Source organism: Vigna radiata, chromosome 1, assembly GCF_000741045.1.
Source record: "Vigna radiata var. radiata cultivar VC1973A chromosome 1, Vradiata_ver6, whole genome shotgun sequence".
NCBI classification, from domain to species: Eukaryota; Viridiplantae; Streptophyta; class Magnoliopsida; order Fabales; family Fabaceae; genus Vigna; species Vigna radiata.
In genome coordinates, this window is record NC_028351.1 from 11589570 (window position 1) to 11605932 (window position 16363).

The 16363-nt window shown below is 35.4% G+C and overlaps 2 protein-coding genes across 2 annotated transcripts; both read right to left on the reverse strand.

The window, feature by feature from the left end:
- Nucleotides 1-449: 449 nt before the first annotated feature.
- Nucleotides 450-4339, reverse strand: LOC106771944 (LRR receptor-like serine/threonine-protein kinase RPK2). The gene has a single exon (XM_014658021.2). It carries the CDS (start codon nucleotides 4136-4138, stop codon nucleotides 728-730), a length of 3411 nt encoding a protein of 1136 aa, XP_014513507.1. The 5' UTR covers nucleotides 4139-4339; the 3' UTR covers nucleotides 450-727.
- A 7816-nt stretch (nucleotides 4340-12155) lies between these two features.
- Nucleotides 12156-16097, reverse strand: LOC106772082 (LRR receptor-like serine/threonine-protein kinase RPK2). Its single transcript, XM_014658246.2, has one exon. The coding sequence runs from the start codon at nucleotides 15921-15923 to the stop codon at nucleotides 12447-12449; it is 3477 nt and encodes a 1158-aa protein (XP_014513732.1). The 5' UTR covers nucleotides 15924-16097; the 3' UTR covers nucleotides 12156-12446.
- Nucleotides 16098-16363: the final 266 nt, after the last annotated feature.

The window sequence follows — 16363 nt, forward strand, 5'->3', positions numbered from 1 at the left end:
TATCTACATCCCTAGATACAACGGCATATAATTGGTATATAAAATAAAACTTAAAAGCATAAATTGGTTTTCAAGGATATTTTTTACATTAATCCTTCAATGATGTAATTCAATTCTTGCACAATACTAATTTTATTCCATTAAATTAATACTTTAACCTAATTTCTGTCAATTAATTACTTTGCACTCTCAAATTTGATTTTCAAAGAAAGAGGTATCTTAGAAATAATTATATCAGATATATAGAAAGTTCAAAATAACTAAAAACATAGCTATTATTTCGAAGTGCATCTGTATATAATGAACATAAAAAAGTATAAGGATTTAGTGACAAATGTTTAAAAAGATAACATTGTAACACTTTCCAAAAAATGACAGGATTGTAATAATTATAATATCAGATAAATTTAGACATTTAGTGAGTAAAATCTAGCAGAAGTGCAGAAAAGAAATTGAAAAAACATAATCTATTCTTCAATTTTATTGAACAAATAGACATGTAATGCAGGGGAAATCAAATATCTGCATTCTTCTGCAGAATCAGCAGCAGGCCCCCAAAACTAATCTAGAAAAGAGTACGGGAAAATTGGAGCTACAACTATATAAAAATGTACAGGGGAGAATAAGCACAAATTAGAAACTCAACCTAAATCCACAAAAATGCTAAATTACAGATTACAATATTTCTAAGATTAATAATGTTAAAAGATGAAGCCACAGAAGTGGGCTAGCATGATGGGGGTTGAAGCTGCTTGAGCCTTCTCACAACTTGTTTCATTGTAGGTCTGGTGGAGAGAGAGTCAACAGTACAGACAATAGCCAAGTGAAGAACCTCTACCAAATCCTCTCCAGGTCCTGCTTCCCATAACCCAGCAGTGAAGAACTCATTTGCCCTTCCTTGCTTCAATAGCATGCATGCCCATGCCACTATGTTGAACCCATTTCCAAAAGAAGAAAATGAAGGGTCCAAAGCCTTCTTGTCTGAGAGCAACTCCAGAAGCACCACACCATAGCTATACACATCAGCCTTATCAGAAACACGGCAAGTCATGGCATATTCAGGGGCAACATATCCAAATGTTCCCGCTACACCAGTGGTAGCATGTGTCTCTGATGTTCCCAGAAGTCTAGCCAATCCAAAGTCCGATAGATAAGCATTGAAATCGTCATCTAACAAGATATTGCTAGGCTTCACATCACGGTGAAGAACACGGGGAACACACTGATCATGCAGATAAGCCAGTGCACGGGCTATGTCCAATGCAATCTTGTGAAGAATCCTCCAATCCACAACCCTTGTGGACCTCTCTTGGATGAACTTTTCAAGATTCCCACCAGGCAAATAATTGTATATGAGAAACATCTCTGTCTCACAAGCATGATAACCAATCAGAGTGACAAGATTAGGATGATGAAGCCTCCCAAGGGTCTTGGTTTCCGCATGGAATTGTTGAACACCTTGGAAACGTCCAACTGCAAGTCGTTTGACTGCCACCAAAACTCCTGGTGCTACCTCTGCCTTGTATGTTGCCCCAAAACCTCCACTCCCAATGCAGTTGCCAGCATTGAAATTTCCTGTGGCTTGGACAACACTTTCAAAAGTCAACGGGACCCCGATATCAGTAAACACTGTAACTTCTTTTCTAGTAGAACCAACAACCCTGGACCCAGGCTTCCACTTCCGAGTGTAAAAAAATAGAACAATCAGGGCTATAAGAACGGAAAAAATGGCTGAAGCAGAAGTTATAGATGCTATTTCAATAGAACTCAAGCCATTACCACTGTCCTTGACAGCGGCTTGTTCAGTTGCTGGAGTATAAGGGCTGCCATAAATAGGCCCTAGTTGACTTCCTGACGGCACAGATAGAGAAATTCCACGGCAGGGACTTAGAAACGGATTCCCAACAGCACTACTACATTTAATCAAGCCACTATTAGAAGGCAATGATCCAGATAAGTTGTTGAAAGACACATTGAATGCTGAGAGTGTGGTGACATATGCCAAACCACCAGGAATGTGACCAGAAAGATTGTTGTTATTGAGCAAAACATCAGTCAGATTTCTCATGTTCTCAATAGCCTTTGGAATCTCACCAGTAAGATAGTTTGAAGAAAGGTCCAAGATTTCCAAAGAGTACAACTGCCCCAGGCTGGTCGGAATCGAGCCATTTAACTTATTACCAGCCAAAGAAAGAAACTTCAGATTCTTTATCTGGCCAAGGTTGGTGGGAATCTCACCTTCTAACTGATTCTTACTGAGGTTCAGCGATGCAAGGGAGACCATATTCCCTAAATCAACGGGAATTGGTCCTGCAAGCTGATTTCCAGATGCATCCAAAAATTTCAATGATCTGCACATCCCACTGAGACTGGAAGGAATATGACCAGATATCCTATTATAACTGACATTTAGAAGCAATGCATCTAACCCATGGCATTTCTCAAATAAATACGTAGGAAATGGTTCAGTAAGATTATTTTCACCAACCAGAAATGTGTAACTGCTCTGTTTCCCCAGCCTGTCCCGTGCCACAGGTAATGACAGAATGCCATTGAAGTTGTTTCGACCAAAGTTGTGAGCAACCGAAATACCAACTCCCCCCATTGCTGTGAAAAGTGAATTCTCCCAAACCTTTGACAAAAAAAAGAATGCATATGGTGGAGAAACATTACCATCTTCAAATAGGTTGCCATTCCAAGAAGGTTCAGGGGGGCATACAATATCAGAGAAATCAGGAATTGAACCAGATAACATGTTCCCGCTAACATCAAACATGCCCATACAGGGAACACGAAGTTCTCTAGAAAGAACCCCGGTAAGGTTGTTTCCACTTAGATCAAGAAAATGCAGTCTCTCGCAGACACCAAGCTGGTTCGGAAATTCCCCACTGAAAAAATTCTGAGCCAAATTAACCATCTCTAAGCTCTGACAACGACCCCAACTTACCTGAAAACTGCCTTCCAAATTCACCATGGGAGCCCACAATATCTTCAGCTTTGGAAGCGATAAAACCTCCACAGGTATCGACCCTTCAAAATAGTTCAGCTCATCATTCACAGAACCCAATTTCCCAAAATCACCAGCGACATCCCCGCGTGGATCAAAGAGATTTGACAGCACAAGGACTGACAACTCCAAGCAATTCCCAAGCTCTCCAGGCACAGAACCACTAAGAGTGTTCCTGGACACATCCAACACCTCAAGGCTCTTGAGCTTCCCAAGCTCAGTAGGAATACCCTCTTCCAACAAATTGGAATACAGCAAAAGCGTCCTCAACCTCTCACAATTCCCTAAACTCNCCGGAATCCCTTGAACCAACGAATTCCCAGACAAATCCAAATGCTCAAGCTTCCAACAATTCTCCCCAATCTCTTTCGGAACAACCCCACTGAACTGATTAAACGAAAGATACACCCCTCTAAGCCTCCCAACAAAACTAGGAACAGAACCATTCAATTCATTACCAGCCAAATTCAAAACCTCCAAACTCTCAAGAGACGAAATTGAACTAGGAATCTCCCCTACAATCCTATTAAACCCAAGATTCAGAACCCTCAACTTCCTCAAGCCGTTAATTCTAAACGGAAGATATCCACTTATCAGATTCCCTTCTAAATCGAGAACCTCTAGCTTTTCCAAGCCCCAAATTGCTTCGGGAATTTCCCCCTCCAACGCGTTGAAGGGGAGAGACAAAACCCTAAGCTCCGTGAGCACACTGATGAAATTAAAAGAAGAAACGTTTCCAAAGAGAGAACCTTTACTACCTTCGCACGTTCGCCGAACTCCGAATCCGTAAAGAGGGAATTGAGAGAAACCTTTGCACGGGTGGGAGGTTCCGTTGCGGCGGTTGCCGCCGTTTCCGGTGACGTTGACGGCGACCACCCGGGAGTTTGCGTTGCAGAGGACACCAGACCAGGAGCAGTAGCCAGAGTCAGCGCCGGCTGCGGAGGTCCATGTGGAGAGAACGCCGGCGGGGTCGGAAAACGATGCCTTCAGACGAAGGAGAGCGGATTCGTCCGAATCCGCCAATACTGCGTCGCTTGGCGACAAGAACAGAACCACGAAGAAGAGAAACTTGACTAGGGAACTCCATTTGATCACTGAACTGCAATGAGAAGAAGAAGAAGAAGAAAACATCTCACAGTGAAAGAAAACCAAATCGCACGGAAAACCCCTTCTTCCCCGTTGTAGGAGTGACGTCGCAGAGAAGAAGAAAGGGTTTTTGAAAACCCTAATCCTGTGATATGGAAGAAAAAAGACGATGGAAAATAATGGGGAAGAAGGAGAAACAAGACTCAGACTCAACACTGTTCTCTTTGCAAAACGCGTTTTTCTTCCTTTTCTTTTTTTTTTTAATTTTCTTTTTTAGTATAAAATTGATTTTTAATAGCTTGATAAAGTGGACCCTCAACGTTTCATAACTTTTCCAATTAATTAAGACTAAAATTGAAAATCAAATTTTAACTAAGTTATTGCTTTTTGAATTCTGTAGCTAATTATCTAGAGCGGGTGCTTTTATTTTGGTTGTGAAAACTCAATAATAGTGTTATTATTAATAAAACCATTTTTTAACAATGTATTACGTAAATTATTGAGTCTTTAAGTTAAATAAGAAAATAGATGTAAAGAAACTACTCTCTACTATTAACCTTTGGTAGAAAATAGATAAATATTAGATTTATATGAAGATAATTTTAGTTAAGAATTTTGTCTTTGTCTTAATTATCTCCGATACTATTAAGCAATTTGAAAAATAATGTACTATTTAGATAATATATTCTCATCTTTAATGTGTTACCTAACTATGTGAGCTTCAACAAGTTCGAAAATAAACTCTAATATGAAAGGAAATAACTTAATTTCTATTTGTATTATAGATTTTTCATAGCATTATTTCTGAGTACATTTTATAGAAGTAAATAATTATAGGAATGCACTCTTTGAGAGTCATAGATGATCATAAATTAATATAACATGGTCTAAAGATAGAAATCATTTTTTTCACTTTCACAACAAAATAGTGAGAAAGGTTGTTGTCTAGATTGGTATACTAGGTTGCCATTTTAGTTAGTTGGACATGTTAGAAACAAGTTTGAAACCATACTCTAAATTAATTTTTATTTATTAAAGAGGCAAATTAGTTAGGATTTGTGTTGAAAAAATCCAAAAAGAAACTAATGTTTTTTTTTTTTTACTTAGAATAGAGTATGAAAGATTTAATTTCACTTATTTAAATTGTGGTAGATATGTGTATAAGTAAACTTAGTGTAGTATCTCCTATTAAGGAAAAATAATCAAACTTAAACAATCTAAATAACTGAAAATGAAGTTGATGATGGAGAATTGATGAAAAGAAGTTTAATAATGTTTGACCATAATTCCTAAACATCCTACTAATAATTGTATGTCTAATTGTCTGTATCTTAAAAATTAGCCAAATAATACCAACCATGTATGTTAGCTAAAAGGAGAATCAAGAAAGTTGATAACTTATTTGGAGATCAAGAAAAAAAAGCTTGAACTTCACAAATATTTAATATTGTAGTTATTTCAATTAATAAGGTAACAAGGTATTATTTATTATTGTTTGCAAAACCATAAGATTTTATATATTAATGAGATAAATGTTATGATGTTTAGTAATGACAAGAATGAATTGTCTATTCATTTTATGTCTTCTTTTAGTTTTCCTACTTTTATTATTAACAATAAAGAACCTAATTTTCATATTTCTAGTGTATTTGTTGTGATATATGCTTCAACTTCACAAGTTAAACAAGCTTCTTATGTTAAACAAGCTTCTTATGGAATAATTTCGTAATGTGTTAATTTGGAAATGTGAGTCTTGAACAATTATGATAAATTTAAATGTTTTCTTAGGAGAACATGAGAAATTTGGAGGATAATTATTGCTCAATGTATCATGTTTTGAATTTGTATAAAGACTTCTATGTTAAAGGAAATAAAATTTAAAACATAAGTTTACCTTAATAAAGAGTCTTTGGAAAGAAAATTCACATTAAATCATTTTTTTATTAAAGATAGTGCTTTTTTAATTATTAAAGATGGTGATTATGTGTTTGATAATATTAAACATATTTAAAATCAATTTTTGAGTTGTATACATCATTGTTATTGTACAGTACAAATAGTTTTAATGTGGCTAATGATATTCTTCAAAATGTTATTCAAACATTTGTTAGTGATAAGGATAAGAATGCTTTCTTTTGAAGTTAAAGTTGTGGTTTTCTTCTAGAATGTTGCAGGGTGGATTAAATCTTATTTTCTCATAAATTTTGGAATATTATAGGTAAGAAATTTTATTTTGTTATGTTTCAGTTTTTCTACAAGATTGGATCCTAACTCCAATTTGCTTGCTTTGATTCTTGAGATTAAAGGTGATGAACGTTAGACCAATTACTTTGGCAAACTTTAGTTTTAAAATTATTTATAAGGTTTTTACATATAATGGTCATGGATTCAATCAAACACACACAGAAAAGGTAGATATTAAAGGCAAGGTGAAGGGAAGAAAAAGAAAGAAAAGAATCCAACAAATACATGAAGCTTTTAGAGGTGTATTGACTAGAAGAATGATTAAAGAGTTGGAAGTCAAGAAGGCCTTAAGGACTCTTAGAAAAGATAAAAATGTTGTAGCCATATTGTACATATATATTTTAATATTAATTGGGATCAATTCTTCTCAAAGTAGTTTTTGTTTGGATGATAGAATATGTTATCTTAAGTTAGAATAGTTAACCCTGAGCACCCAAGTGTTAGATGGGTCCCATATCTCCATTTAGGGAAGCTAACTCACGGTTCCTAACCTATATAAGGAGACCTTATATGCATTGTAATACCCACATTTGAGTTAAATATAAAATCAAAAGGTTGAATAACGTTTCTGTGTGTTATTGTGTGAAAATGACCTATCTTAGTAGAGTTTTTCCTATTGAAGTCTCTTCCTTTTTGTTTTTTTTAACACTCAATATACTTTGCCAAGATCTTAGAAGGTCTTCCTTACTCTTCTTGAGTGATGTACAAGATTAAGTAACAAATCTTTTTTTCATGTTAGAAGTCCCATATCTACTAGAGATAAGGTTAAATTATAATATATAACTGAGGTGCAAACCTCACCTTGCAAGTCGGTTTTATGGGATTGAATTAGATTTAAAACTCCATTATTTAATATGGTATTAGAGCCATCGTTAAAGCCTATCCTAGCAATATTTCTTGTTTAAGCCTATCCTAACGATATTTCTTGTTTCTTGGGCATTTATATTCTACCCGTTGTCTGGCCGCTATTGGACCATCCAATTTCTACTATCACGCACGAGATGTCTATAACTCGACATGAAGGGGGTATGTTGGAAGTCCCATATCGACTAGAGATAAGACCAAATTATAATATATAAGTGAGGTGCAAACCTCACCTTACAAGCCAGTTTTGTGGGGTTGAGTTAGGCTTAAAAACTCACTTTCTAATACATCTTAATCATGCCACAAGTTTTCACATATGAAAGCAATTTTGGGTTGAGTTAGGCTTAAAAACCCACTTTCTAATACATTTTAATCATGCCACAAGTTTTCACATATGAAAGCAATCTTTACAATATTCTTTACATTGAAGTACTGAAGAATAATACAACAGTTATATAGAGGATGCAAAGTCATACAAGGACACTTGTACAAAAACAGCTTATAACGTCACGTGTTCAACGCCCAACCACTGAATAGCCAACGTTAACACTAACCGGTGGCAGTTTTGTAAATAAATGCAATTATTAGACATCGTTTAGGACTATAATTCGGCGTCAATTTGTTATAAGACGTTGAATATTGAGAAGTTTGACATCTTATTGGGTAAATTTTGTGAAAATGTTTGGCGCGAAGGTGAAAATGTACTTACGTATGACGTCGAAAGCTCTAAAATTAGATGTCAAAAAGTTATAAAACGTTGAATGTCCTAGACTTAGATGTCCAAAGGTTAGTGAATTCAGTAAAACTATGAGCGGGAGGTTCAAAATTCATTCACTTTATCTTAGCGCACCAGACCCTCTTCTATGCTTAAACTTTTCTCGAAAGAAGTTTGACGACCATCATATGTAATCTTTCTTTCATTTGATACAAATGGATGTTGATTAACTACTTTAGGTATGATTTTCGTTTGTTTTGATCAATTGTTTTCGTGTTCTTGTCCTTCATAGGCGCATTTTGCTTTCCCTCTGACTGTGGCAACACTTTATTCCGACGAACCCACCTTTTGAAGGTTAGTTTTTTTTTTTTTTTGAAGAACTTATTTGTTAAATTGTTTGTTGTTTTTAAACTTGTTTGTTGTTGTTGTTTGTTGTTGTTTGTTGTTGTTGTTGTTTGTTGTTGATACTACACTACACGTTCATAGTTCATGTTGTATAAAATATCAAAAATTGGATTACATTTGTTGTTTTTTTGCTTTTCAGGTCTCATAGAGTTGTATAAAAGGATCACAAAGAATCACAGTTAATTAAAAAAAACATAAAAGTTTATTAACATCATACATTAACAAAATTCGACGTTAATTGACGTCAGACATAAAACAATATCCGACGTCAATTTTCTCTTCTGGAGACGTCGAATTGTTTTATGTCTGAAGTCAATTAACATAAATTAACTTTGAATTTTTTAAATTCGACGTGAATTTAATGTCTCCCGATATGACGTTGGTCTCGAATTCGACGTGAAAGGCCAAATAACACTGACGTTATACGGTGTTTTTATACTAGTAGGAGACTAACGAAAGGATGAAACAATTATCAAAGTGTTGTGAGATTGCCATATCAATAGTATTTAGTGAGATATTGGGTTGAGAGATTATTAATTCTTCACTAAGTGAACTTGTAATATATGAGTTAAATTGTGTTTTCCTATTGTGAGATTTGTTTTCTAATTATTCATTATAATTGAGAATTCTTGGTCTCAAACGGAGATTGAGAATGATACTTTGAGAAATTGATACTCAATGTAGCTTGGAGAGGTTTATACTTATGATACTTGAAGAGGTTGAAATTCGTTGCAACCTAAAGAGGGTGATACTCGCTAAGTGGTGATTAATGGAATATCTTAAGTAGGTTGCTTAGAGATTGGATGTAGCGTTAGCGGGAGGTGAACTAGTATAAATCCTTTGTATTCATTTTCTCTATCATACTCTTTACTTTGAATATTTTTGTTAATGTGAGAATTGTTTGAATTTATTTACAAACTCTATTCATCTCCCTTCTAGAGCCATAATACACCAATAATACAATGTGTTTTTACCATGATTTGGAGTAAAAAGTTATGCAATCTAAAGAGAAAAGTAATTACCGTTGCATGAAGTGCATTCAATGGTTCTATGATCAAGCTCAACAAACAATTGATGAAGAAGAAGATATATTCAAAATAAGTTCAAAGTTATTCAACGGGCAGAAAAGATATCACAATGACTTCAAACACTTATTTAAAGACGTACTTCAAAGAGAAACCTTTAGCAAGACAAGTCATTGTTTTGAAATTTGAAACTTTGACAATTTTTATTTGCACCTAAAAGCTTTGTAGGAGCATGATTTTTTTTTTTACATTTAGCAAACTAGAAAAGAGTGCTTAGTCTTGTAAACATTGAAAGACGCAACTCCTCTTCAGTGACTGAAACTTGTCATTTGTTGATTATAAAGATAATCTTTGTCTTAACCGAGACTGATTGTTTCTTAAATAATATTCTAATGACATGACCCATAATAACTACATTCAGAAATAATATTTGGGGATTTTAGCCAAGAGTGACTTAATGTCAAAAAATACTTGACGGGTTAGCCAAGACTGGCTACGAACCAAAATAATTATCATTTGTGCTTTGCAACAATAGTGTGCTTAGTGGAATTTGACTAATTTGTAAAGAATTGAACGTAGTTTACGTTATCAAACAAACCAATATAAAAATATTGAGTAATTTTTCCTTCCATAATTGGTTTGCATTGCATGTTATTTTGTCTCTATTAACTAAAAAGAATTTTGAAAACTCACTAACAAATTGTTTGAAAAATTATAATTATCCAAATAAAGCATGTTCTTTTCCTTAACAAAAGAATCAAACATCCATAATTGAAAGCTTTGACACAAAAGACAACATAGAAGCATTAGACCATAACAAATATTTTTATGACGCCTATAAATATAAGTTGGACAATGCATATGAAAAATTGATAGCCAAACTAGATTAATGAATGTGTATAACTAACAATTATTTCATTCTTATAAAATTCTAAGTGCTTAACAAAGTCATCTATTAGATGATTTAGAAATAGTTGTTTTCACTATAAATATTTCATGTATGTGAAGTGATCTCTTAAGACAAAAGTATTTGTATTTCATGTCTACACATTTGAGTGATCTTAGCCAACCTTCGAATTGCAATTAATTGACGTGTTTGGATAATGTCATTTTTATACACTAATGAATGTAAATGTAGATGTTGCCCATAAGGATCTCTTTCAATTTTACCATATGATGTATCATATGGTTGCTCTAGCATATGTTCAATAGCATCATCTACCCTCCACCTATTAAGCCACTACTTTAGACTTACTATATTAATTATTGGAGGAGGACTTTTAGATATTTTGGTTGGAAAGTAATTCTTTTTTAATTTTTCATGGTTTTTTTTATTAACTAGTGGTTCTTTAGAGACATAAAAGGAGATGACATCGGTACTTGCATTTTTATACACATATACAATTCAAATTTTATTATATTTTTCATGGAGGAAACCATGATAAATTAGTTAATTTAGCTTTCATTTATAGAAAATAATATAAGTGGTTTAATGATTTACCTTTATGTATTTATTTAGATTTTTTTTTTCACAATAGGAATAGTTTGTCTATGTTGTGTGAAATATAACTTTTATCATAGATTTAGTGTGACTTTCATGCTTTGTATTCCTTTTTTTTCAATAAATATTCATGTAATAACAAATTGTTGATGGATTTTGAGGTATGAGATGTAAAAATTTATAATAATGTCTAATATAACTTTATTTAGTGTAAAAAAAAATACTCAATATAATTAGAAATAGAAAAAATAATTTATTTGTCAGCAAACTAACTATTTTTTAGTAAATTTATTAAATCTAATTAAAAATAGTAATTGGATAAAATTCATTCATTTACATTTGTGGATGTTAATAATTCAAATGTCGTTTCTCAAAATCTAACCAAACATCCTTTAATGGAACTAAATTGATCTAACATTTTTTTTTACAATTAGATTTTTTCTTAAATTTTTATAATTCAAAAAATACATTCCTAAAATTTGCTGATATTTTCAAAAGTTGTCTTTAAACTATTTTTTTTAAATAGAAATAATTAGTTTTTAAAACATACTTCCCAGGGTCATCATGTATATAAGAAACAAACCAGAGTTGTTTTTTCCCTCTAAATACACCAAACATGCAACAACTTTTAAATGCAAGTTAATTTCTTTTTTATCACTAATCTATTGTGGAATATATTAATGAAACGTTCACTTGTTTATCATAAATGCATTTATTGTTGAGTCATTAACAATATAGGTTATTCTTACGGTTGAAAATTTATTCATTGAATTATGAAAAATCTCATTAAATAACACTTAAATTATTTTATGACTATCTTTGAAATAAAATTAAATTTAAGATGTTATGAATTAAAACTATATGATTTAACTATTTTTATTAGTACTCATAATTAATTATTTGTTTCTTATATATAGAACGAGAGATCGTATTTATTTTTGAATATGATATTTCTATCAAAGGAATCACTCTAAATCAGGTTTTTAAATAATTGTTTTAACTAATCGAAATATGTTATAGTTAATTTCAGATTTAAAATGTTAGCATATTAAACATATGGATCAACTAATATGAAATTATATTCAATTTAAATACAGCTCTCAAGTTCGAGTAACTTTGTAATCTTTGTGCAAGTCTTGTATATATTACTTACTGTATTCATACATAAATTTTACTGTACAAGAACCTTATTTTGACTTTTGAGCTGATAGTATTCTATGGCACACAAATAGAATAGACTAGCAGAACACTTACTTTAGCAGCACCCTTATTTTATGGTACTCAAATTTAGCAGAAGCAGACAAAAGAAAAAACAATTCAAAATACAGATTCTATTCTTCAATTTTATTGAACAAATAGACATGTCCAAAGGAGAATCAAATATCTGCATTCTTCTGCAGATTCAACAGTCAACACCAAGCCAACTATCACCAAATCAAGAAAAGAGTATGCAAAATTGGGGCCACAACTATATAAAAATGTACAAGGGGGGGAATAAGTACAAATTGAGAAATCAACCTAAATCCACAAAAATGCTAAATTACAAATTACAATATTTCTAAGATTAATAATGTTAAAAGATGAAACCACAGAAGTGGACTAGCATGATGGAGGTTGAAGCTGCTTGAGCCTTCTAACAACTTGTTTCATTGTAGGTCTGGTAGAGAGAGAATCAACAGTACAGACAATAGCCAAGTGAAGAACCTCTACCAAATCATCTCCAGGTCCTGCTTCCCATAACCCTGCAGTGAAAAACTCATTTGCCCTTCCTTGCTTCAGTAGCATGCATGCCCATGCCACTATGTTGAACCCATTTCCAAAAGAAGAAAATGAAGGGTCCAAAGCCTTCTTGTCTGAGAGCAACTCCAGAAGCACCACACCATAGCTATACACGTCAGCCTTATCAGAAACACGGCATGTCATGGCATATTCAGGGGCAACATACCCAAATGTTCCAGCTACACCAGTGGTAGCATGTGTCTCTGATGTTCCCAGAAGTCTAGCCAATCCAAAGTCCGATAGATAAGCATTGAAATCGTCATCCAACAAGATGTTGCTGGGCTTCACATCACGGTGAAGAACACGGGGAACACACTGATCATGCAGATAAGCCAGTGCGCGGGCAATGTCCAATGCAATCTTGTGAAGAATTCTCCAGTCTACAGCCCTCGTGGACCTCTCGTGGATAAACTTTTCGAGATTACCACCTGGCAAATAATTGTATATGAGAAACATCTCTGTTTCACAAGCATGATAACCAATCAGAGTGACAAGGTTAGGATGATGAAGCCTCCCAAGTGTCTTGATCTCGGCATGGAATTGTTGAACACCTTGGAAACGTCCAACTGCGAGTCGTTTGACTGCCACCAGGATTCCTGATGCTATCTCCGCCTTGTATGTTGCCCCAAAACCTCCACTCCCGATACAGTTGCCAGCATTGAAATTTCCTGTGGCTTGGACAACACTTTCAAATGTCAATGGGACCCCAATATCAGTAAACACTGTAACTTCTTTTCTTGTAGAGCCAACAACCCTGGACCTTGGCTTCCACTTCCGTGTGTAAAAGAATAGAACAATCAGGGCTATAAGTACCGAAACAATGGCTGAAGCAGAAGTTATAGATGCTATTTCAATAGAACTGAAGTCACTCCCACTCTTCTTGCCAGCAGCTTGCCCTGTTTCCGAATTATAAGAGTTGCTATCAATCGGCCCTGGCTGATTCCCTGATGGCACAGTCAGAGACACTCCGCGGCAGGGACTTAGGTATGGATTCCCAACAGCACTGCTGCATTTAAACAATCCACTGTTGGAAGGAAAATATCCAGATAAGTTGTTGAAAGACACATTGAATACTGAGAGTGAAGGAACATGTGCCAAACCATCAGGAATATGACCAGAAAGATTGTTGTTATTGAGCAAAACATCAGTCAGATTTCTCATGTTCTCAATAGCCTTTGGAATTTCACCAGTAAGAGAGTTTGAAGAGAGGTCAAAGACTTCCAAAGAGTACAACTGCCCCAGGCTGGTAGGAATTGAGCCATTTAACTTATTACCAGCCAAAGAGAGAAACTTCAGATTCTTCATCTGGCCAAGGCTGGAGGGAATTTGACCTTGTAATTGATTCCTACTGAGGTTTAGCGATACAAGGGATACAACATTCCCTAAATCAACAGGAATAGGTCCCGCAAGTTGGTTTCCAGACACGTCCAAATATTTCAATGATCTGCACATTCGACTGATATTGAAAGGTATATGACCAGATATATTATTATAACTGGCATTTAAAAGGAATGCGTCTAGTGTATCACATTTCTCAAATAAATATGTAGGAAATGTTCCTGTAAGAATATTTCCACCAACAAGAAACGTGTAACCATTCTTCTTCCCCAGCCTGTCATGAGGTACGGGTAGCGACTGAATGCCAGTAAAGCTGTTTTGCCCAAAGTTGTGAACAACAGAAGTACCAATTCCCCCCATTGATGTAAAAAGAGAACTTTCATGAACCATTGACAAAAAAAACGAGGCATATGGCGAGGAAACATTCCCATCTTCAAACAGGTTTCCATTCCAAGAAGGAACAGGGGGACAAACGATATTGGAGAAATCAGGAACTGAGCCAGACAACATGTTCCCACTAACATCAAAAACACTCATACAGGGAACGTGAAGTTCTTCAGAAAGCACCCCGGTAAGGTTGTTTCCACTTAAATCAAGAAAATGCAGCCTCTTGCAGACACCAAGCTGGTTCGGAAATTCCCCACTCAAAAAGTTCTGAGCCAAATTTACCATCTCCAAGCTCTGACAACCACCCCAATTCCCTTGAAAACTTCCTTCTAGATTCACCATGGGAGCCCACAATATCCTCAAGTTTGGAAGCGAAAAAACCTCCAGNGGCATTGANCCTTNAAAATAATTCACCTCATCATTCACTGAACCTAATTTCCCAAAATCACCGGCAGCATCACCGCGAACATCAAAGAGATTTGACAGCACAAGAACCGACAACTCTGAGCAATTCCCAAGCTCCCTCGGCACAGAGCCACTGAGAGTGTTCCTGGAAACATCCAACAACTCAAGGCTCTTGAGCTTCCCAAACTCACCAGGAATACCCTCTTCCAACAAATTGGAATACAGCAAAAGCGTCCTCAACCTCTCACAATTCCCTAAACTCCCCGGAATCCCTTGAACCAACGAATTCCCAGACAAATCCAAATGTTCAAGCTTCCAACAATTCTCCCCAATCTCTCGCGGAACAACCCCACTGAACTGATTAAACGAAAGATACACCCCTCTAAGCCTCCCAACAAAACCAGGCACAGAACCATTCAATTCATTGCCAGCCAAATTCAGAACCTCCAAACTCTCAAGAGACGCAATTGAACTAGGTACCTCCCCAATAATCCTATTAAACCCAAGATTCAGAACCCTCAACTTCCTCAAGCCGTTAATTCTCAAAGGAAGATAACCACTTATCAAGTTCCCTTCTAAATCGAGAACCTCTAGATTTTCCATGCCCCAAATTGCTTCGGGAATTTCCCCCTCCAACGCGTTGAAGGGGAGAGACAAAACCCTAAGCTCAGTGAGCTCACTGATGAAATCGAAACCAACAGAAGAAACGTTTCCGAAGAGAGAACCTTTACTACCTTTGCATGTTCGCCGAATTCCGAAACCGTAGAGGGGGAATTTAGAGGAATCGGAGCACGGGTGCGAGGTTCGGCTGGCGCCGTTTCCGGTGACGTTGACGGCGACGACGCGGGAGTTCGCGTCACAGAGGACGCCAGACCAGTAGCAGTGGCCGGAGTGAGAACCGTCGGCGGTGGTCCACGTGGAGAGAACGCCGGCGGGGTCGGACAACGACGCCTTCATACGGAGGAGCGCGGATTTGTCCGAATCGATCGCAAAGGCGCCGTTTTGCAACGTGAAAAGGACCACTAAGACAACTAAGAGAAATTGCATGAGGGAATTGCCTTTGATCACTGAACTGCAATGAGAAGAAGAAGAAGGAGAAGCAGAACAAGAATAAGAAGACGAAGAAGAAGAAGAAGAAGAGACAGTAAGAGAAGAAGCAGAAAACATCTGACAGAGAGAGAGAGAGAGAGAGAGAGAGAAATGGAGGGTGGTTTTGGAGTGAAATTGAAGAGAAGAAGAAACGGTAATAAGTAGAAGAAAAAACGATGATGGAAAAGATGGAGAAGAAGGAAGAACAAGACACAACGCAGCAGTTTTCTCTTTGCGAAACGCGTTCTTCTCCTTTTTTCTCTTTTTTTAATGTAAAAATATTTTCTTAAAACTCTTTAATCTCATATTAATTTCAAAAAATGCGTCACAAATTTAAGTTAAAAAGAATATTTTTCTATGCCATACATACCACGAAAGTATTTTTTTTATAAAGGTTTAAATACGTTTTTATCACTTAAATCTGATATAAAATTAGAAGATAAAGTTTGGTTTTTAAATTCAAAAAAGTATATAGTTTTTTAACATTAAATCCTAACGAAAATCACTTTGTTTGTAGA